The sequence below is a fragment of the Bufo bufo genome, chromosome 10 (genome assembly GCF_905171765.1).
Source record: "Bufo bufo chromosome 10, aBufBuf1.1, whole genome shotgun sequence".
Classification (NCBI taxonomy): Eukaryota; Metazoa; Chordata; class Amphibia; order Anura; family Bufonidae; genus Bufo; species Bufo bufo.
Genome location: NC_053398.1, coordinates 10,509,711 through 10,534,300, shown reverse-complemented (window position 1 = coordinate 10,534,300; position 24,590 = coordinate 10,509,711). Strand labels below are relative to the sequence as shown.

The following is a 24,590-nucleotide window of genomic DNA, read 5'->3' as shown; positions in this document are numbered from 1 at the left end:
CATAAGGTATTCTTCCTAGTTTACAAAGTCTTTTCGTCCACACAGAGGTCCCGTCCATAAGATGGCCGCTGATGGAGGGTCATGTGACCAGGCAAATCCTCTCCATGTGAGGTCTCCTCCATTCAAACACATTGCACCTGCACTAAACTCCCAACAGAACAAGTACAGATTGCAGATTGCGTTACTTGTGGATAGAAGAAGAAGGCCTCAGCAGAGCCCACACATTTTGTGCATATTATCAACAAAGTTTTGAAAAAAAAATCGGGATCAGATAGAGCAGTCCGAACCCGATCTGCTCAACACTAGTAATGAGCTTTTCAAAAGAAGCAAGCAGTCTCTGGAACGTGTGTTTTCGCAATGCTTGTTAGCATACTATCTTAAAATGGGAGGAGGACAAAAAGAAAGAGGGTGACATTTTAAAAGAATTGGAAAGTATATCTAGGGAAGGGATATTCTGTTCCGACAAAAGTTCCCCCACTATAGTGGAGGAGAGAAAGGCCCACACGTCTGGATAGGCATCTGAAGGAACCCACATGAGGTCAGGAAGAAGGTTAGCTGGCATCAGCCAAGAGGGAGCCAGGGCCAATTTGTTATAAACGTTTAGCCATGTTGCACACAAACCTCTAAGGGGATCAGAGTCCTCTGCTGTAAAGGGACAAGGATCTGGCAGGCAAAGATAGAAAGAGTTGGCTCCACTAGTTCTAGCCATCCGCTTAGTTGAACAGCCTGATCTTGTTTCACATTTGTGTTAAGCAGATCCAGCAGGCTGTTATGGCTGGAAACAGCCTGCCAGATCCGTGAATACTGGGTGCTACCGAGATAATAGTGACCGGCAGAGATCCCCGCAAATATGCAGAGAAGCAGCCGGACAAATACTGCTGCACGCAGCTTTTTTCATCCGGCCACCTCTCTGCATATTTGCCGGGTAGCGGCCAAATCTGCACCAGTCCCCATTGTAGTGAGTGGGGCCGGACGGTAGTGCCCTGTATTTATGGATCTGGCAGGCTGTTCCAGGTCAGAACGGTCTGCCGGATCTGATTTAACGCAGATGTGAAACAGCTCTAATACATACCAGCATTAAGTAAGCACAGCCCCACCTCGCATCGCCTAAACAAGATATTGTGAGTGATGCAAAGTCTCCACCTCCCCCACATATAGTGAGAGAACGTGGGTCTAATTTCAGTAAAGAACTTGGAAGGTTGGTATATTGGTACCAGCTGCACAGTGTATAGGAATTTAGGGAGTATATTTGCTTTCAGTAGATTTTTGGGACCCATCCAACGGGAGATCATATGTTTGTAAGAGTCGCTTTACTGAGTTCAACAGGGGAACATAGTTATTCAAGTATAAGTCCGTTAAGAATCTTGGGATCTGTATTCTCAAATATTTTAGAGGTCCCTTCATCCAAGGAAAGGGCGAGAGCGTTTGCAGTTGAGTTATTGCATCTTTAGGTAACGTGATATTCAACAATTCCAACTTGGTGGGATTCATTTTAAAGCCTGAGAATCTGCCAAAATTCCGCAACTTGACATCTAACACTTTCAGTCCCGTCTTTGGATTGGTAATAAGAAACAGAAAATCATCCCCAAAGGTGTAGCATTTCAGATCTCTGTTGCCATACTTGATGTCCACAATCTCAGTAGTCTGTCAAATAGATTGGAGCAGAGTTTCTGCCTCCAAAATAAACAGAGTCGGAGACAAAGGGCACCCAGCCTCGTCTATTAGATATCTCAAAGACAGGTGAAAGTGTACCATTAAGGCCTCATGCACAGACAGTTGTTTTTTGCGTCTGCAAATTGTGCGTCCGCCAAAAAAAGCGGATGCGGCATCCGTTTTTTTTTGGAGGATCCGTTTTTTTCCCCAGATCCCTTGTAATAAATGCCTATCCTTGTCCGCAAATGTGAAAAAAGTAGGACATGCACTATTTTTTGGGCTGAAGGGAAAGACGGACAACGGACGCGGAACACAAACGGATGAACTATCAGCATTTTTTTGCTGCTGACCCATTGAAATTAATGGGTCCCCATCCTATCCGCAAAAAAAAACGGAACGGAGGCCGAGAAAAACAACTGTCGTGTGCACGAGGCCTAACCCAGAATCTAGCGTGTCGTTGACCACATAAAATGAAAATCGTCTGGATAAATGGGTCTGGGAGGGTGAATTTATGAAGAGCCAGTCTCATAAAAACTCAACCCTATCAAATGCCTTTTCAGCGCCTTTCCACCATTTTCTGATGACTCACTATCACACTGTGATACTAATTTTTTTTTTTACATTTTTACAACAAGAAATAAATGAGCCCGAGAGAGATCCTGATGAAGAAGTCATATAACCTTAAGTACATTTGTTTCACCAGGCAAGCATAAAAACTGCAAGACTCATCCTTTTTACCTGCCAGGAGCGCTGGAGGCTGCTCAGGAAAGTCCTAATTTCTCAGGCAATTTTTGTCACATTACCGCACGGCTCTTATGAAATGTGCAATAAAATATGTTTTATATGGAAGTGCGGACAAGCCCCTGGAGGATTCGCTGTTCTCAGCAATTCTCTAAGCAAAGTTGGTTATACCAGTTTTTTTTTTTTTGCCTGACGATCCTGTCACTAAATATTGGTCTGATGGATTGTCATTAAGAGAATACATGCACCAGGGGAATACAATAAAGTACGTTGTATCGTTACTTGAAGGTCGAGTTGTTCTTCATTTGTAAGAATGCATTGTGTGAAAAATATTTTATTATAAAACTGCACCATCAGTTCATACACTGTAATGCTCTACTTTGGCTAATCAAACAATCAATTCCTTATCGCATATGTGGAAAGATAAGGGAGGGGCACATCTTTTTTTACCACCACTGTATGTCAGGCATTGACCATGCCAGTTTACTGAAAGGGGGCGCTAGTGTCCAATGTAATAGCTGCATCAGAGCTCATAGTTGGTTACACCTGACACCCGCTACTCTAAAGCCTCCCATAGCGGTGCAGCAGTTTTGTTGCATCTAATTTCCCTTTGTGGAGAAATAGAAGACACTTCTCATGGTGCTGCCGAGTCTTAGTACTGTGACTAAGCGTGGTTGCTTTTGATCAGGGTGATGGGCCCATAATTGAATGACTCTTCTCAGTATAATCAAATAGACCAAAGACAATGCAGTAAGACATCTGCTATTCATCAGGCAGCTTCTAATGGACTGCTAAAATGTAATCCAGACAAGCCTTTGAGAGCTGACCTTCTATCTTTTATAAGGTCAAGAAATAATGAGCAAACTCCAACTCTTTAATGGATGGGAGATATATACAGCCAATATCTCAGAAGCCGGATGATACCAGATAATTAAAGGACTTGCGTCCTGCAGAGGTGATGCTGAGGTACTATCTAGTCATATTGTAAATATACTTTATTACTGATCCTGAGTTACATCCTGTATTATACTCCAGAGCTGCACTCACTATTCTGCTGGTGGAGTCACTTTGTATGTACATTACTTACCCTCTACTGATCCTAATTATACTCCAGAGCTGCACTCACTGTAACTAAGAAACAGTACAGGATAAGTAATGTATGTATACAGTGACTGCACCAGCAGAACAGTGAGTGCAGATCTGGAGTATAATACAGGATGTAACTCAGGATTAGTACAGGATAAGTAATGTATGTATACAGTGACTCCACTAGCAGAATAGGGAGTGCAGCTCTGGAGTATAATACAGGATGTAACTCAGGATCAGTCTAGGATAAGTAATGTATGTACACAGTGACTCCACCAGCAGAATAGTGAGTGCAGCTCTGGAGTATAATACAGGATGTAACTCAGGATGAGTACAGGATAAGTAATGTATATACACAGTGACTCCACCAGCAGACTAGTGAGTGCAGCTCTGGAGTATAATACAGGATTAGAGATGAGCAAATTTCATGTTATGAAATTCGTTCACGCTTCATTTGGTGATAAATGCAGAATTGCGTTATGGATTCCATTACCACGGACCATAACGCAATTCTATGACGGAATGCCTTTAGAGTCATTCCGTTATTCATTCCGTCATAATAGAAGTTTATGGCCTGCATAACGGATCCGTCCCGTTTCCGTTATGCAGGAGAGGACTCCCCTGCATACAGGACGGATCCGTTTTGCAGCCTTAGACTTCTATTATAAAAGAATGAATAACGGAATTCCTCTAAAGGCATTCCGTCATAGAATTGCATTATGGTCCGTGGTAACGGAATCCATAACGCAATTCTGCTTTTACCACCAAGCGAAGCATGAACGAATTTCAAAATATGAAATTCGCTCATCTCTATACAGGATGTAACTCAGGATAAGTCATTAACCAGCAGAACAGTGAGTGCAGCTCTGGATCAGTACAGGATAAGTGGAAAGAGACTCTGGATTTTATATAGAATAATGTCAGCTATAACTAAATGTCAGAATGTGGCCTTAGGCTTGAAATATGGTGTTTAGTTTGATGCGGTTATAGAAGTACTGTATATTTATAGAGGTGTTATGACAACATGACATTAGTAATATGACCATGTAGCTCTGTAGGTCCTTCTAGGACATCTAATGGCATGAACATCCTAATGTCAGACCTGGTTATAATGTGTTCCAGGTTTGTTTTTGCTACAAGAGTGTGAGGTGTGAACATACGCCTGATATGAACAGCTGTTTATATGACATTTGTAGATTTAGGCTCGAGGGCCAACTGAGCAGCCGATTGTCAGGAAGGAAATGTTCTTTCCCTACAGTCGGCTGCCCATTCAGTGAAGGAGACCGTGCATTTACATGCAGCGATCTCCTTCACTGTACGAGGATAAAGGATCGCTCATGTGCTGCTCGTGTTACTGCTCGTGTGATAGGAGCGTTGTGCACTCACTGTGATAGTATGTCTGCATGATAGTAATAATCCGACAATTTGTTGAGAAAAGAGCGAGGCTCCAGGATGAACGTTGGCAGAACGACTCTGGAAAGGTCCATGCCGGGTCTCATTTGCTTTAGTAACGTCCACATCAAGCTTTTGTTTTCATCAGAGACGGTCTCCATCTGTGACGCTTCTCCAATCTAACAGCACAGAAGAAAGGCAAAGAATCAGCTCATTTATGAGGGCCACAGTGCAAAACACAGTGCAAACTCTAACAGGGCCCCCTACCATGTGCCATTTATAACAGTAGTGTCTTCTTGTGTGGCAGAGGAGCCATTGATCCCCCTGAGTCACCAGGTACCCATCGCTGTGATATTTCATCCCTATGCTGACGTGACATCATCTGATGACTGCCATGGTCCACTGATGTGACGTTACATGGACATCACATCACTGGAGCAATCAAAAAAGGATTGCAGAGGACATACCCTATACTTCTGCTTGATTTACTTGTGTAGGTTATATGATGAACCAAACCTAACTATCGTTTTTATGGTTTCATCCCAGCTGCAATTTTCATGGTACCTGGAACATGCCTTTTTATTAACACCAATTAAAAGTGAGTGATTGATGTTCCACCATGTCAAATATATTTAGGGTTTTCGAGTGTCCCATCATACCTCTCCAAATTCCTCATACAGTTCCTCCATGTATGTAGTCCCCTCCCTATCTAGAGAGATCTCTCCGTGTAATTCGGACTGGTCGCTCTCACTTGTTTTTCTACTCTGCTCGGTTTCGGACTCTTCTATATTGTCCCTTTCGGATTTGTCAGACAAGGTGTCATTTTCTTGCACAGATTCATGAAGCCTGAAAAAAAACACAACAAAGCATCAAATGTAATCCACATTATTAACACTCTATGTTCAGGTAAATATTCCATCTTTAATCCGGTTACTTGTTGTTTGGATGGCAATAATAGTTTTAGGTTTTAATTCATAATATGAGAATTCAGATGTTACTGGAGTTAAGCCCAGCATCTCATTCTTTCATGTTGCATTCCAGGAGGCTGAGATGTGAGGAGCTGTTTGCCACGGTGCTCCTACAGTAATAGAAGGAACACTTTGGTTACTGTATATATATTTTTTTCTGTGTGTCACAGGCAAGCACAGAGACAGCTAAATCAGCCTTGCAGTGTAAGAACCCCACTAGACAGCTCTTTATAGACTTCTTTCTGTGGAATAACAGTGCATTAGTAAGTATGTAAAAATATATGGGATCAGTTAAAGGGTAGATATAATTGGGGTCTAAAAAATTATACAGAAGTCTCTGCTCTTAACTAATGGTTACCTTCTATCTATTTTCTTGTGACTGATAATTAGTTTCTTTCTAGCTCTGCTACTTTAGGGCACTGGTTTTTGACTCCATCTTAGGCCTCTTTCACACTTGCGTTGTCCGGCTCCGGCGTGTACTCCACTTGCCGGAATTACACTCCGGATCCGGAAAAACGCAAGTGTACTGAAAGCATTTGAAGACGGAACCGTCTTCCAAATGCGTTCAGTGTTACTATGGCACCCAGGACGCTATTAAAGTCCTGGCTGCCATAGTAGTAGCGGGGAGCGGGGGAGCAGTATACTTACAGTCCGTGCGGCTCCCCGGGCGCTCCAGAATGACGTCAGAGCGCCCCATGCGCATGGATGACGTGATCCATGTGATCACATGATCCATGAGCTTGGGGCGCCCTGACGTCACTCTGGAGCGCCCGGGGAGCCGCACGGACGGTAAGTACACTGCTCCCCGCTCCCCACTACACTTTACCATGGCTGCCAGGACTTTAGCGTCCCGGCAGCCATGGTAACCACTCTGAAAAAGCTAAATGTCGGATGCGGCAATGCGCCAAAACGACGTTTAGCTTAAGGCCGGATCCGGATCAATGCCTTTCAATGGGCATTAATTCCGGATCCGGCCTTGCGGCAAGTGTTCCGGATTTTTGGCCGGAGCAAAAAGCGCAGCATGCTGCGGTATTTTCTCCGGCCAAAAAACGTTCCGTTCCGGAACTGAAGACATCCTGATGCATCCTGAACGGATTTCTCTCCATTCAGAATGCATTAGGATAATCCTGATCAGGATTCTTCCGGCATAGAGCCCCGACGACGGAACTCTATGCCGGAAGACAACAACGCAGGTGTGAAAGAGCCCTTAGCTACAATGTCTATTAGTACAGATGTCTATAGATGGGTCAGGTCTGGTCAGCAAATGATCCTCGAATGCATTGCTGCGGGAAAGTAGGAACTCCAGTAACACAAAATAGAGAAATCCTGGCAAATGAAAGATGTTTCAAAGCCTAATGTTTTTTATTGCATTGGAGGTATACAATCTCAGGACCCGTTTCGGCCCGTCCAGCCTTCATCAACTAATCGTTTATTAGTTGATAAAGGCTGGACAGGCCAAAACGCGTCCTGAGATTGTATACCTTATCATGCAATAAAAAGCATAAGCTTTTGAAACATCTCGCGTTTGCTGGAATTTATCTATGCTATTGGGGTTCTAGGGCAGTCTCATCAGGGCCTTTGGCTGCTGCATTGATTTAAGGACAGAATGATTGTAAACTACATGTAGCTAAAGCATAATGGCCCTGAAAATGATTCCCAGTCTTCTCTTATTCAGACGTGCATTGAAAACCTCACTTTTCAAACAGGCGTTTGAACTTCCTATATAATACTTATTTTTGATTCATATAATTTTGGGGGTTTTCCTAAATCTTAGTCTATAAATTCACGGTTGGTAATGTCCTTTTCTTTTTTTAAGATACCTTTTCCTCAAGTTTATTAATTTTGTTCTCTTCACATTCTCTATGTCTCGTCCGAACCCTTTGAACCTTGAGATCCCCCTACGTTCCCTCCCTTTTTCTTGATTCTCCATTTGATAAGTGCTAGGAAATTGGTCTCTGGAATAGGTGCCTTATTCTCTAGGCCTTTGTGGCCCATGGCAAGTGTCATGCCTTCTTATTTTTCCTCCCTTGTTGAATTAGCCAGCTAAGCGCATCGAGGCCCTAAGGGTAAGACTGCGTGTACACAAGACTATACATCATCATCATCATAATAAGCCTCAATAACAGGGGAAACTTATTTAAGGAAAAATGACTAGTGGTCTCTTAGGATCCCCAAAGACTCTCTGTGTTAGGTTCAGGCCTGAGGATCTTACTGGAAGAGTTCCTGCTCAGAGAAGGTAGATGCCTGCAGTAATGTGTACAGCCCATTATGGGTCACATCAGGTGGGGTTATGATGTCTCCTTCCTTTCCTTGCTTGGGAAGATTAATCTTGAAGAGACTGGAGCACCGAAGAGCCAGTTCAAGAGCGTCCATCCAACAGCGCCCTAAAACACAAGAAGCAGGAGGGCAGAAGTCTCAGAAAGGATAATGACTAGTAATAATAGAATTCCACACATCAAAACAGGACAAGGAGTACCCAGACACTAAATCTGACCAAAGATCTAATTGTTTGCCAAAATTAAGCCAATTTTGATGGGATCTACAGATAAACCAATGATAATGGCAGAACATAGACATTAGCTTGCTGGCAAATCCCATCAACTCTGGCAGGGTCTGGTGACTGTATCTCATGTATGTGATCAGATTTAGGCTGTTCAGTCTAAGTTGTCCAACTCCACCAAAACCCCACACATGCCTGTTATTGCTATGGGTAAAGGTAGAAAACCTGCTCCTAGACACATCCAGTCAGACAAAGGACTGAGCGGGTAAAAATGTATTGCGTCCAAACATCTCTCCTCCAGCACAAGACTTTGTGGGACAATCAAGCATACCCTATAAAACTCAGATTGCTGATAAATCCTGACAGATACAAATTTATGGAATGTAATTATATGGGCAATTAATCTCTTAAAATATTTGATCTTACCATCAGATTCAGAAGCTGCCCTGAATATTAAGTAGCTGCTGGGAAGAGGTAGAGTAATGGATCCAACATTTTCACCTTTAGGGCCCTGAAAAGCAAGAATCATACAGTCAGTATTCTGACTTTGTATTTAAGGAGCAACTATAGAAAAGTTATTATAATTATGCAAAATCAAGCCTCAGGGCACCCATGCCAATACCAGCAAGGGCGTTCTACTGATATTTACACTGTTATCCAATGGATCACGTTGGCCATTGGACCCCTTCACTAGGAACCTGGGAGGGGTGTAACCTCCAACCCTCTCTATAATTACTGCATATAGCCAAGTAATAAACCTCAGTGCCTTTCCAGTTTATTATAATTCTGGTATTTGTCAAGTCAAAATATTTACCCTAACGGCCCAAATGGACTGATCCAGCGGATGATAAAGTTTAAAACAAAAGCCGTCTTTCTTAGTGGGTCTCTCAATCAGCTCGCAGGAATGAAGCATTAATGTTCCCACCCACTGCCCGATCTTTGGTGTTTTGTATATGAGTAGCAGTCCCGGCTTCAGAACACACCACAGCTTAGTCCAGCTCTTCAATGTGCCGCGAATCTGAAACAGCCAAGAATAACACAAAGGAAGAATGCTGCAATCCTGGAATACAGTGAGCCATAATAACGGCCTTATGTACAAGAATATAACTACTATAATACTGCTCCTATGTACAAGAATATAACTACTATAATACTGCCTACTACTGTATGTACAAGAAAATAGCTACTATAATACTACTACTATATACAAGAATATAACTACTATAATACTGCTCATATGTACAAGAATATAACTACTATAATACTGCCTCCTATGTACAAGAATATAACTACTATAATACTGCCCCTATGTACAAGAATATAACTCCTATAATACTGCTCCTATGTACAAGAATTTATCTACTATAATACTGCTCCTATGTACAAGAATATAACTATTATAATACTGCTCTTATGTACAAGAATATAACTACTATAATACTGCTCCTATGTACAGGAATATAACTACTATAATACTGCCTCCTATGTACAAGAATATAACTACTATAATACTGACCCCCTATGTACAAGAATATAACTACTATAATACTGCTCCTATGTACAAGAATATAACTACTATAATACTGCCTCCTATGTACAAGAATATAACTACTATAATACTGCTCCTATGTACAAGAGTATAACTACTATAATACTGCTCCTATGTACAAGAATATAACTACTATAATACTGCCTCCTATGAACCAGAATATAACTACTATAATACTGCTCCTATGTACAGGAATATAACTACTATAATACTGCTCTTATGTACAAGAATATAACTACTATAATACTGCTCTTATGTACAAGAATATAACTACTATAATACTGCTCCTATGTACAAGAATACAACTACTATAATACTGCTCCTATGTACAGGAATATAACTACTATGATACTGCTCCTATGTACAAGAATATAACTACTATAATACTGACCCCCTATGTACAAGAATATAACTACTATAATACTGCCTCCTATGTACAAGAATATAACTACTATAATACTGCTTCCTATGTACAAGAATATAACTACTATGATACTGCTCCTATGTACAAGAATATAACTACTATAATACTGCCTCCATTGTACAGGAATATAACTACTATAATACTGCTCCTATGTACAGGAATATAACTACTATAATACTGCTCCTATGCACAAGAATAAATGTTTCAAAGGCAAATGTTTTTTTATTGCATGATTAGGTATACAATCTCAGGACGTGTTTCGGCCTGTCCAGCCTTCATCAACTAATCGTTTATTAGCTGATGAAGGCTGGACAGGCCAAAACGCGTCCTGAGATTGTATGTATACCTTATGATGCAATAAAAAGCATAAGCTTTTGAAAACTCTTGCGGTTGCTGGAATTTCTCTACGCTATTTGGGTTCTATGGCAATCTCATCAGGGCCTTTGGCTGCTGCATTAATTTCCATTATAATAAGGACAGAATGATTGTAAACTACATGTAGCTAAAGCATAATAATCTTCAATAACAGGGTAAATTTATTTAAGGAAAAATGACTAGTGGTCTCTTAGGACCACCAAAGACACTCTGTTTTAGGTTCACTAAAATAAGCTTGGCGTGTTAGGTTCAGGCCTGAGGATCTTACTGGAAGAGTTCCTATGTACAAGAATATAACTACTATAATACTGCTCCTATGTACAGGAATATAACTACTATAATACTGCTCCTATGTACAAGAATATAACTACTATAATACTGCTCCTATGTACAAGAATATATCTACTATAATACTGCCTCTTATGTACAGGAATATAACTACTATAATACTGCCTCCAATGTACAAGAATATAACTACTATAATACTGCTCCTATGTACAGGAATATAACTACTATAATATTGCTCCTATGTACAGGAATATAACTACTATAATACTGCTCCTATGTAGAAGAATATAACTGCTATAATACTGCTCCTATGTACAAGAATATAACTACTATAATACTGCTCCTATGTACAAGAATATAACTACTATAATACTGCTCCTATGTACAAGAATATAACTACTATAATACTGCCCCTATGTACAAGAATATATCTACTATAATACTGTTCCTATGTACAAGAATATAACTACTATAATACTGCTCCTATGTACAAGAATATAACTACTATAATACTGCTACTATTTACCAGAATATAACTACTATAATACTGCCTCCTATGTACAAGAATATAACTACTATAATACTGCTCCTATGTACAAGAATAGAACTACTATAATACTGCTCCTATGTACAAGAATATAACTACTATAATACTGCTCCTATGTACAAGAATAGAACTACTATAATACTGCTCCTATGTACAAGGATATAACTACTATAATACTGCCTCCTATGTACAAGAATATAATTACTATAATACTGCCTCCTATGAACAAGAATATAACTACTATAATACTGCTCCTATGTACAAGAATATAACTACTATAATACTGCCTCCTATGTACAAGAATATAACTACTATAATACTGCTCCTATGTACAGGAATATAACTACTATAATACTGCTCCTATGTACAGGAATATAACTACTATAATACTGCTCCTATGTACAAGAATATAACTACTATAATACTGCTCCTATGTACAAGAATAGAACTACTATGGTGTTGACTGACAGCCTGGTTTAAGAGATTATTGCTGTTATCATACCTGTGATACTGTATGTAGGTACCAGATTTGAAGTAATTACTTTCTACTATCTTTTGTGTACATTTCATTCCACCCACAAAAGAGCATAAAGACAAGCAATAATGTTATGTTATTATTTGTATTGTAGACACCTTAAAGGAACATTACAGGATTTATGGACAAGTTCCTTCTCAATTACCTTCAGCCAGTCAGCCACAATCACCACGCTGGGGTCTTTCAGGGCACTGAAGAGCTGTTTAGTGGCTCTCTTCTTCTCCTGCCTATAATTCTTTTTCTGCACCTGTGTAAAAATAGAAAAGAGAAATATTGATCCTAGACAACATTTGCAGTCTGGGGTATGACCTCCAGGCGGCACTGTATTAAAACTGAAATTTGCATTCATGTGTTACTCCCTTCCAAAGTATCAAGAAGAGGTGAGAATGGAGTAACATATGACCGCAGAATCAGACTACACAGGGCATGTTTTTAGTCTGTGACCATGGAGACACGTGATCAACTTACTTGTATGTCTAGCATCAGATACAATTATTTTGCAATTATCCCTTTAAAGTGAGTTTCCAACTTTATCACCATGTTGCCAACATCCTGTGCTAATCAATTTTTTAAAATCTATTTTTTTAGCAGACAGAGCGCTGTTTTTTTCTGAATTATAGCTCTGAATCGGCTGTATAGACATTGAATTCTTGCTGCCTTCAGCCACAACTAGAGGGAGCCCAGAAGGTTATAAAATACGGTTTTATTGAGTTCATTGTATAGATAATGACTACATGTCACGAGGGTATCAAGAGCCACGTCTGACTCCGTTATACCCGGGGTCAGGAGGTCGCAGCGGGTGGCTGCGCGCTCTATATCTAAAGATCACGTTGTTTCTTAGTGATTGTTTTCTGTGTTTGCCTTGCTATCCTTTTTGTCTCAATCAGGGATCCGTAGCTTCTCCTCCTCAGCTGTTTCTTGTCTGCCACTCCCAACCTCCTTATATTCTCCCCTCACTCTTCTCTAGTTGCCAGTTATAGAGCTTCCTGCCTGGACATCTATACTGACCCACTGGAGTTGTGAATCCTGGTTGTCGTTCCAGAGTGCTACCCTCCGGATCCCTGTTGGGCTTCTTGTTGTCTCCTGTTGTCGCCCACCTGGGATTATATGTTAAGTTTGTATTGTCTGTCCTTCCCTTGGTGTTTCCCTTTAGAGCTAGTGGTGCGGACTAGTGTTTCCACCGCCCTGTTCACTATCTAGGGCTCAGCTTAGGGAAAGCCAGGGCTTTAGGCACGTGATCGGCGTACGGGTGAGGAACCCGTCTAGGGACGTCAGGGCAGCCAGGTGCCAGCCACTAGGTGAGTCAGGGGTCACCACCTTCCCTCTCACTTGGGCAGGGCCTTCCTTGTTCCCTCCCTCTGTGTCACGTATGTGATAGTCACGCCGACCGTGATACTACAAGAACCAAGAATCAGTTAGCGTTTATCCATCTTTGTAGGAGATTTGGAGCTCTGTATCAGAAAATAAAGTTCCATCTGATATAAAAAATATATTGTGAAATTAATCATCTTAGAATTATAGCTACGTGCAGATTAAATAGAGTACACATTCACTTTAACGTTTGCCAGTTTTGCAGATATAATTATATATTGCAGGTGGATAAATCATTTTTAATAAAACGAGAAGAAAGCTTAAGTAATAGATAATCTGGAGGACAATACTGTGATACTGCCCAGCGGCTTCTCTATTAAGATCCAACGTAGTTGAATGACTCTCAGCCCTAATGTAAGACGTGAGATTATCCTGAAGCTTTTCTTCTTCTCACAATCAGGTAGGTGTCCAAGAAACCTATTAGCTTCTCCCAGCATGAAGCCCTATGTCCTAATCTCATCCACCACGAGGCTGAACCCTCAGATGTTCTACAGCATCATTACAGGCAGATATTACAGGACACTGCGGGTCATTTCCAACACATTATAGCGGATCATTGCTACATGAAGCCTCTTACCTTGAGGGTGTCCATCTTGGCCGACTTGCATGTGGGTGACAAGCATTCCTTGTCTGTCCCATTGCAGAGTTTAATATCAGTCTAGAAGACATGGGTTGGACATTACGTTACAACATTACAGTAAATTATTACATCTTCAATTATGATCTTATCCGGGGATTCTGACTCTGGATTAATGCCTTCCTTATATTTGCAGGAATGTCTAGGTAATGAAAAAGTGTGCAATTTTTTAATATACGGTGCTGTTTTGGTTTTCCTACACAATTTCATGATCTCTCTCAGGGGCGTAGCTATAGGGTGCAGAGGTAGCAGTCGCTACTGGGCCCAGGAGCCGGAGGGGGCCCAAAGACCCTTGTGCCGCATAAGAAAATACCAGTGTTATAGAAAGTGCATGTTGGTCAAGTTACACCTCTGGCTGGAGGAAATGGGTTAGGTCAAAAATTTGGCATGTGGGTGGTTTCTGTTTCAATTTTTGCATCAAGGCTATGTGCTTCCCTGGCCACAAAGCACAGAGGAAGGGGGGCCCAAGCTGAGCCCTTGCACCAGGGCCCATGAGCCTTTAGCTACACCCATGATCTCTCTGCTTGCCGAGTGAATGGGAACATCCTAGGTAAGAGGTTCTAAATTACAGAAAGACCCAAGTACTGTATAACAGAAAATAATATTTGCCTTTTCTGCAGTTCAGCACAATGTGTTTCTTCTTGCAAATTAAGACATCCAGGCCATAGCTAAACGGTGGTACATGTGGCCCCAGGTGTTGGGCTCCAGACACTCCTCGGCCCCAGTGTGGAGCTGATTAAACAGCCATCATCAGCAGAGCTAATAATAATCACTTTTATGTTTACAGCATAACCCGAAATCTACTGGAAATTATTTCTCTTTGTCGCAGTTTCATCCACATGAAGTAATCGTACAAATTGCCCAAATCTCTTCAAAGAGTTTCTCCGACATTAAAAGGACACAGGATCCGAAAGTAATAACTAAAAATAAAATCTGTTCTGACATTATTACTGCAGGTTTATTCTCATTTCTATTCAGAGGTAAGGCCGTTGTTTGCTTGTTGCAAGATTAGGGGCGAATTCGTTTGTGCCAGAATTCTAGCGGGAAAAAGTCATATATTTTGCTGCACACCATTTTTTACACAAAAGTTTGCAACTTTTTGTGATTTTACAATGCACTCCCTACTGTGGAAGTGGGGGAAAAGTGGGCCTAGTTAGCATGTTTATTATTTGCACATACTGTAAGTAGGGAGGTGGTGTAAAATAAAACTGGAGTTAGGCTGGGCCCACATCACATTTTTGCCATACGTTTAACATATACATTAATGTATCCTTTTTTTTTTCTTTTTTTGTTACAGTGGAACTATATGGCATTCGTCTGTGGCATCCATTTAACTTATACATTTTTTGCATACGTTCAACGTGAGATAAAACAGGGATGAGAACCCGGCCTAACATCTCTCTGTAAACGTGTTCGGTTTAAAAATGCCACAAATTAATAAGCACTGAAATCTAATGCAGCTAGGAGATAATACAGCTTTATGGCAGAAATTATTATAACTCTGTTGGGTCATGAGGCCCATCCCTTCCATCAAGCGCCACACACTTTTTAAAAAGTGCTAAGAGCTGCTGGAAGATCAGTGAGAATGAGCCCCATGTGAGTGTTCACAGTATATTTAGCTTTAGATAATGCCATTGAGCACAGCCCACACCGTCAATCCATAGGAAGCCCACACACCTCCACCATATGGCGCCACAATAACACAGTCATAGAGTACATAAGTAACAGCACTTTACAGAGCCAAAATAACACAGCCATACAGTGCTCAAATAAAACCACCATGTAGTGCTCAACAAGCATCCCATAGAGGGCCACAAACTAGAGCTATACAGTGTTCAATTACTACTGCCATACAGTGCAAAAAATATTACATCCATACAATGTATTCCCATCGTGGTTAAGGCATATTGACAGGGTAAGACAATAATACCTGATAGACGTCGGTCCCACTTCTGGGAACCGCATCGCTCTCTAGAATGGTGTCCAAAAAGTGTCCAAAACGTTGGAAGGTATGAAATAACATCAGCACACAGTGCCCAGATAATACTGCCATACACAGCAATAGTTGCGATAGGAGCTCATCCGTAAAGTGTGTATGAAGAGGTGATTTCTATTACGTAATGATGAGTACGTACTGTATGATGTGCACGTTTATTGGGTAATTGCTGCTTATAGCCCAAGTGAACCCCAATAGAATGAGAATCTGATGATTTAGGCATTACCACAGACTTGGCCTTCTCCCCCTGAGCAGTAGGGGGCACTGTTTTTATAACAGAGGAAAATAATCTGGAAGATTTTGTTCCAGCACTATAGATATCAATTGTCTATGCCAAGAAGGGGTAACGGGTACCTCAGGACCTCGTGTCCATTAGTGCAGCATTAGTATTGTGAATCTTGGCTCGTATGGAGCGCGGCCTCCTCCTGATTTAGCTGCTCAGCCTGAGGATTCTGCTGTTCTCAACAGGACTAAAGAAATTAAGTGTGACACATCCCTGCTGGTTAAATGTCACCGGGGAATATTATACAAATGTTCCTGCTTCTCTCAGCAGAAAATGCTCCACGTTGCAGCTCCTTTTCAGGGCAATCTATAAAAGACGCTACAATACGGCAGGGGATTAATCAATGTATATGCTGCACGGGGCCAAGTCCCATCTCCCGTCACACATGGTTTACAATCAGGTGGCAGTTTGCAGATTAAGTTACCTTGCATAGTGTTTTATACTCTAGTCCAAGGATGGCCAACCTGAGGCTCTCCAGCTGTTGCAAAACTACAACTCCCAGCATGCTCACACTGCCTTCAGCAGGGCATAGTGGGAGTTGTAGTTTTACAACAGCTGGAGAGCTGCCAGTTGGCCATCCCTGTGTCTAATCACACCCAAAGCTTTAAATACAGGTCTGTTGGATCATACAGAACTTGCCTTTTAAGCTGCATGATGTCACATCTCACTCACAGCTGGTTTAGCCTCTGTAATGGATGCCGACATAGGCTGAACTGCACCTCCTGTCTCTTTAATCCCTCTAAATTATCTCCCCCCTCCATGCTCTACACTGCAGCTTTGCTTGTTCACATTAGCTTCTACAAGAAGAGCAGGCAATGAGTGAATGGAGAGTCGATTTCCATTACAGTAAGGGCAGAATGATTATAAACTACATATAGTAAGTAATGAAAAAAAGAAGAGACTTCCCACATATACACTATATTGGGGCAGATGACCCTTAAAGGGGTGGATAACCTCATATGAAAATGAAGCCACCCCAGTGATCATAAGGTTGGCATTTTTAAACCTCTAGCAATCAGCGGTTTTCACCAAGAGAAGCCACTTACAGCTACTCTATTTCTCTGTAGCGACCTCTGCAGGAAAAATGTAGTATTACATGGTGCAAATTGAAATGAATGTCTTGTGGGGTGGGGGTCCGGAGCAGAAAGTTTTCCTCTATTATGTGCATGTTCCTTATAGGTATTCAATTCATATGCACGTGGGCACATCATCTAGTCTTTAAAGGGAATCCGTCACCCCGATATTGGACTATTATCTACAGTAATACACGTGTAGTAGATCACTAATTTCCAGTACTGCGGTTTCCACGTGGTGCACACGTCCAGGGATGGCGTCCCACTAGTATATAGCGAAGAAGGACCGGCACTCACTTTCTTGCCTATATGAAAAGACGTTTATTCAATGTATAATGGCAGGGGCGTAACTACCATAGCGGCAGACCAGGCGACTGCTATGGGGCCCAGGGCAAGAGGGGGCCCAGTCCTAGTTGGGATTATCTCCTCTTCTACTGGAGGTGAAAACTTGGTCAGGACTCTACCCTCTAAAGGAACAACTTATAGCAAATGAGGCAGTGGGGAAAAATGGCCAAAGGGTCATTGAAAGGGGTTTAGGCGGAAACCCTTCTGTCCTGTGTGGTGGACCTGGTTTGATCCTTGCTATGGGGCCCTTACTTCTCTATGTACGCCACTGCATAATGGCATGATCAGTGACTAGTTTCAGCTCAAACCTTGAACAGAAACTAGTCACTGATGATGTTATTATGCTTATTATCTCGTTATATAGTCACGAAAATGAGTGCCGATCCTTCTTCGCTATATACTAGTTTCTATTAGTGTCAGGACTGCCCGGCATGCACACGAGTCCTCTCCATTACGTTAGCAGAGCACAGCAGTCCTGACTGTGTATTTCAGTGTCAGCAGGGGAACTGGATCCAGTAGGAAAATAAAAAACAGTGATCTAGACTCCTTATCTCCAGTACTACTAATGTACTACTCTAGATAATAGTCCAAAATGAGGTGACAGATTCCTGTTAATGGGACGGTATGCCATGTGGGGAGCCAAAAGAGTAAAAATATTGCCCCAATATTAAAACTTAAAGAGGACCTTTCACTACTCTACAAACTAAAAACTAACTATATCAGTGGGCAGAGCGGCGCTCAGGGGTCCCCCTGCGCCGCTCCGTTCGCCCAGTATAGGCTCTGGTGTCTGCGCTCACTCTGTTGTACTGGAGTGATTTCTTGTATGAGGCGTGTCCCTTGCTGCAGCGCTGGCCAATCGCAGCGCACAGCTCATAGCCAGGCTATGAGCTGTGCGCTGCGATTGGCCAGCGCTGCAGCAAGGGACACGCCTCATACAAAAAATCAGTCAGAGGGAGCGCAGACACCGGAGCCTATACCGGGCGAACGGAGCGGCGCCCAGACATACTAGTAAGTGCAGGGGGACCCCTGGGCGCCGCTCTGCCCACTGATATAGTTAGTTTTTAGTTTGCAGAGTAGTGAAAGGTCCTCTTTAACCCTGTCCACAGCATAGGTCCTAATAGAGGTCCTAATGTTAGAATGGGCTTCACGAACATGCACACAGCTGCTCCATTCAAATCTATGGGATAGTCGAGTGCAGTACTTGGCTTCTCTTCGGCAGTCCCATAAGAAATAAAAGGAGCAGCAGCTCGCATGCTCGGTCATCGCTCCCTTCTGGACCCCCACTGATCATTCACCTATCCTATGGACAGAGGATTCGTCTATATCTTGGGACAATCCATTTACGCCATAGCACATTCAGCTTTCCAGACATAAAAGAGAAGATGATAAAGTGAAATCAGAAAATATGCATTCATGATACAGAGACAGGCGATGCCTCTGGAATATGAGAATTGTGCCAGCCTCACCACAGCTATCGATGTTTTATCCTTATGAATAAAGCGTAATAATAATGCTATGTAGCGTTTATTGACAATCTGGGTAATTAGCATATTTCCCAGGATGGAGGTTGTCAGTATGAATAATGCATGGGTATGGCGCTGTGTTATATGCAGTATGTTTACTGCAGAGCCGCTGACGTGAATTATTTATCCCAGTGCTAGAACAGATTCTGCTGCAGTCTCCGGGTCTGAGGCTGGACCCTGACTCACAGCAACAGCTCCTCAGCGTGTCGCTCACTCAAGATTTGGGAGGACATTTTGTGTATGTCAGTTGCCAGGATATAGAGGAGGCAGTGAGCTTTACTGGGCTGCACTTATATCAGTAATAATGTAAGCAGTTAAAGGGTTTCCAGATTTAATTTAACGGGTCTGTAAAGGGCCTGAAACATTGGCTGGTATTGCAGCTTAAGGTCATTTCCTCAAATACCAGATAAAGCCCATGGTGGTGTTTTCAAGGAAAAATAATTACACATTTCATACACTAGGCTTCCGTGGGCTTAAAAGGGCAGTATGAGGTGGGATGGATGGGGTCTGCTTTTTTGTAGCAACACCCTTGGATTGTGTCCGCTAGTCTCCTGAATGAAACGGAGCTGCAAAACCAGATCCGGCCAATGAGTGGCACTGTTTATGGAGGAAAAAAGCAGACATCTTCCTTCTATTCTTATAAAACCCTTTAAAATATAAAAATAATAAACTCAATAGACGTCTGTCACCAAATCTCATCTCACACTTTCACTGCATATCTTTTGGAGAAATCTTTCACAGCGGAAAATGGTTGGTGTGGTCACGTGACATCATATTAATTTCTAGAGAAACAACACCGGAAAGCGGAGGTGCAGTAGAAAGTGAATGTATATTTATTGTATCCGACACCTGTAGATCCCTATTCTAAAAGGTAAATCTCCAGTTATGAGAGGTGCCATGCCACCAGAAGAAATGCAGCCTCCCTCTAAACTGGAAGTCCCCTTTAAAACTTAGAAACTCCCTTGTGACCGGTGTAAGTGCAAAAGAAAGAATGACATTCACTGGTGCATGGAACAGGTAAGTGATCATTAGTCTATGGGGGAGATTTATCAAGACCGCTGTGTGGTATCCCCTGCATTGCCAGAACATAAGCTTCATTTATGGCAAGGTGCGGGCACATCCTCAAAGCAGTCCGTGTGCCTAAATGGAGATCTATGGCAGCTGCTGTAGATTTCAGTGTTCATTTATGCCAGAAAGCTGGTGTAAAAACAGACAGTCCCACTGGCCCCACCCCCGACCGCTCTTGCCACTGCCTTTTCTCGGAACGTGGCAAGGGTGGCGTAGAAATGCCACTTGAAGCTGTATTTGGTGGCATTTTAAAAGTCTATGACACAAGGTTTCTGACATTTTTTCACAAAAAAAATGAATTGTTTAGAGAGATGATAACTCTTTTTCCACAGAGACACCAGGTATAGGAAACTAAGGGGATCATTTACAAAGACCAGCTTTTTGCGCCAGTCTTTGTTTCCTCCCTGCACTGGCGGAGAATCCCCGTTATTTATGACAAGGCATGGACCTCATCATAAATTAGGTACAACTCCGGCAGTTCCAGCCCCTGACAGGAGTGGTTTTTACTCCTTTTTTACACCTGTTTTCAGGCAGAAATGATTGGACCTTTGCCTAAGCCGTAACCCCTACTTGGTTCCCACCACCATGTAAAACTGTCCGTGCGATTTATCATTCCAGAATTCCGGCGTCAAGTCGCAAAATAGGGCTTTTTGCATTTCTACACTACCCCCTCCAGTTTTATAATGTAAGTGTGGTTAGCTGTGGTAATGATTTTCACTCCAGATTCCAGCCTTTTTTTTTTTTTAAGTCGCAGCCTCACTCCAAGAGGTGGGTGGAGAAAGAAAACTGGACAAAAGTGGTAGGTTTAACGATAAGACAGATTTATCAAACTACTTGTGACATTTGATAAATGTGGCATAAAGCACATCGCAGACTCAAGCGAAACTGACTTCAAATATTTCCCTCCTGATAAATTCCCCCATTGTTCGTAAATGACCCCCTAAATCTTTTGAACACAGGGGGGAAGGAGCAATATACTAGGGAGTCAATGTTTACCACTTTGGATTTAGTTGAGTCCCATGGGTGGCTTCTATGCTTTTTTTTAACCCATTTGGGACTGAACACTTGCCCAGCTGGGTAATACATATCCTTTGGGATCCAGTGGGATTATCGTCATGCCAAAGCTATCAATTTAGGTGTGGAAACTTATAAGTCTTATAAAATTGAAATTCATGTAGCAGAAAATACTGTGTGTGTATTTCTGGCATTATAGGGGGGTAGACAGGGAAAATATGTGATTGAAAGGTGGTACATGAGATAGGAGGGTGTCAAGAAAAGCGCTTCCGGATTCCTAATCTTAGGTTCTTAACTTGCATCAAAATTATAAACTCTCTAGGAAACAAGAGGCACTGAGTTATGAGACACAGGGTTCCTTAGGTAGATATTAACTATATCAGGATGCCTCCTGTGTATAAGTCAACCATATACATTAATCATAAGACATATCTGGTACCTTACTAGCAGCATTTGGACTCAGCGGAGCTTCATCCCCCACAATTGATAGACTGTTATGTTCTGTATCTTTTCCTGCAGAGGAGCAATAAAAGAACATGAACCTCACACCAGTACTAGTACATTAAAGGGGTTATCTCATTAAAAATATTCTACATTTTTTCAAACCAGCACCTGGATCTGAATACTGTTGTAACAGAAAATGTTATATACGCACTGAGTTATGTATGTTTCTCTTTTTCTAATTTCTCTCTCCTGCTCACTGAGTAGTGATGAGCGGCAGGGGCAATATTCGAAATTATCGATATTTCGCGAATATTTTGTATAATATTCGTCATATATTCGCAAATTCGAGATTATATTCTTGATTGTGAAAATCGGCAATGTATTATTCGTGTAATGCGCTCTAAATACCACCGTGGGTCACTTATGCTACATTTTTCAAGCTGGTGTAAGTTTCCTGAGACTGGAGAAAATGGTTGGCACGACCGAACATTAGAATATTAGAATATTTATATGCAGATAGAGTGCTCCAATATATTGGCGCTTGCCAATTGTCGGCAATTAATGATGCGCATATTTTTTCGCAATACGTGCAACTTGTGACATCACAGCGCTATATCTGTAGCAAGTATGTATAGACAGCAGAACCTATCACACTGCCCAACAGCCTGCACCGGATCAGCTACACTATATCACTATCTAACCTACACTGACTATCTCCGACTAAGGCCTCATGCACACGACAGTATTTTTTCACAGTCCGCAAAACGGGGTTCCGTTGTTCCGTGATCCCTTTTCCGTTTTTGTTTCCGTGTGACTTCCTTGATTTTTGGAGGATCACCAGACATGAAGTAAAGTGAAAAAAAATCTAAGTCAAGTTTCCCTTGCAAATGATAGGAAAAAAACGGAACCGTTGAATCGTTGTCCGTAAAAAAAAAATAGGACAGGTCATATTTTTTTGACGGACTGGAAACACGGATCACGGACGCGGATGACAAACGGTGCATTATCCGAGTTTTCAACGGACCCATTGAAAGTCAATGGGTCCGCAGAAAATCACGGAAAACGGAACAACGGACACGGAACACAACAAGTTTTATAACTTCAATAAACTTTAGAAAATAGCTGCTGGGGAGGTTCTTATATAGTAAGGGGTAGGCAACTTTCCTATTGGTTGCTAGGGATGTTGCTAAGCTGTGACAAAGCCTTCTCATTGGCCCACAAGCTAGAAGAAGGGAGGGGTGATCACCTGATGTGTACTGTGTTAAAAAAGAAAACAAAAAAACAACGAATATTCTTCATTACGAATATATAGCACTATATTCTAAATATAAGTGCCGATATCTGCGATAAAAATTTGCTTTTCGAATATTCGCGCTCATCACCATCACTGAGATGGAAGCGCATGCTCAGTAGTTTCATCCTTCATCTGCCACCAGCTGCAGTAGAAAGGACATGCCCCCTAGGCGGACAGCTTGAAATAAATCTAACAGCGCAATTGGAGTAATGAATGGGGAGCTCTCTGGATCCATGTGAGATACAGGGCTGGTTGTACGTTTGTTAGACTGTCATGTACTATATATGATATCAGATTTTCATTTTTTACACTAATCATTGGATAACCCCTTTAAGATCTATAAGTAGCATAATAATAAACTTTATTGGTTGTCTTCTACATTGCTCTTGTAGACTAATGAATCCTTATATCTGGAGGACCCATTATTACTAGAGCACCCCGGTAACAGCACAATACTCACCTGTATTAAGCGCGTTCATATCATTATCAGCTCCAAGCGACAAGTTTCGCCCCAGCTTGTTATTGTCAACCTTCTGAGGAGTAATGGCGGCTGGACACAAGGAAAATCTGCGCCGAAGGAAATTCTCCTCCTTCATGTTGTGCGCCGGAGAGGTTTTCTGAAAATATAGAGTCGGGGATTTATTGCAGTGTTTTCACCCAAAAGATCGCTATTAACCACATGAAGCCTATAGACAATATTCTGCCACTGCCTCCACATATACTGCAATACTTATAGGGCCCTCAAGGGATTCAATTTATCACAATAAAACGCTGATTATCTGGAAAGCACAGAACTACCAAGGTGCCAGATTATCAAATATTCTGAGTTACTTGAATTTTCCCAAACTGATAAATCTTCACGGTTTTAATCTGTGAGATCAAAGGCAGCACTGTAGGATATATTATCTGCACAAGCTACGGTATAGTTAGAATTAAAATTAAGCCATCAACAGTAACAGGCCTGATTGCTTATGGTTTACAGGAAGCACCACATGTTTTGCCTTCAAATAAAATAAACTGGAATGTAACAGAAAAAAGAAAAGTAAACATTTTTTCAGAAAATATGGTAGTGTATGTAAAATGACCTGCATCCTCCTTATATAGAGGCACTATATTCCATCTACATCAGACTCAGCCTTCAGGCTCAACCTTCAGAGCTTTTAATTGCAGCTGTCAACATGTAATCTATGATTATAGTGTTCTGGAGAATATTTGCCATTTGCAGCTCAGAACACTTAGGCCCAACACTTACTGAATATAGTAACAATCCACATTTCCCCTATGACTAATATAAATGATGCACGGCTCCGCTGGCACCAGATTATTGCTTAGAAAAAGCCTCTAAATTTAGACCCTAAGTAGAAGCTGCTTTTTTAACGAAACCTCGGGAATTCAGTTGGCGCCCATGCAGTACAGAGTAGTCAGAGATGGTCAGAAGGGGGCTGTGAGGAGCCGACAGACATTGATCTCTCACTGACCTGTGG

The 24,590-nt window shown here is 41.7% G+C and overlaps 1 protein-coding gene across 1 annotated transcript in view; it reads right to left on the bottom strand.

Moving 5' to 3' along the window:
* The window catches only part of OSBPL5 (oxysterol binding protein like 5), a 61,113-nt gene extending 37,411 nt beyond the window's left edge, over positions 1 to 23,702 (bottom strand). The window contains exons 1-9 of the mRNA XM_040410647.1: positions 23,567 to 23,702; positions 21,808 to 21,881; positions 14,007 to 14,087; positions 12,204 to 12,305; positions 9,155 to 9,358; positions 8,767 to 8,851; positions 8,053 to 8,224; positions 5,532 to 5,718; positions 4,867 to 5,051 (exon numbers count right to left, since the gene is read on the bottom strand). Of these exons, the coding sequence (XP_040266581.1) occupies positions 4,867 to 5,051; positions 5,532 to 5,718; positions 8,053 to 8,224; positions 8,767 to 8,851; positions 9,155 to 9,358; positions 12,204 to 12,305; positions 14,007 to 14,087; positions 21,808 to 21,881; positions 23,567 to 23,702 (1,226 nt within the window). The remainder of the gene's footprint in view (positions 1 to 4,866; positions 5,052 to 5,531; positions 5,719 to 8,052; positions 8,225 to 8,766; positions 8,852 to 9,154; positions 9,359 to 12,203; positions 12,306 to 14,006; positions 14,088 to 21,807; positions 21,882 to 23,566) is intronic.
* Positions 23,703 to 24,590: the final 888 nt, after the last annotated feature.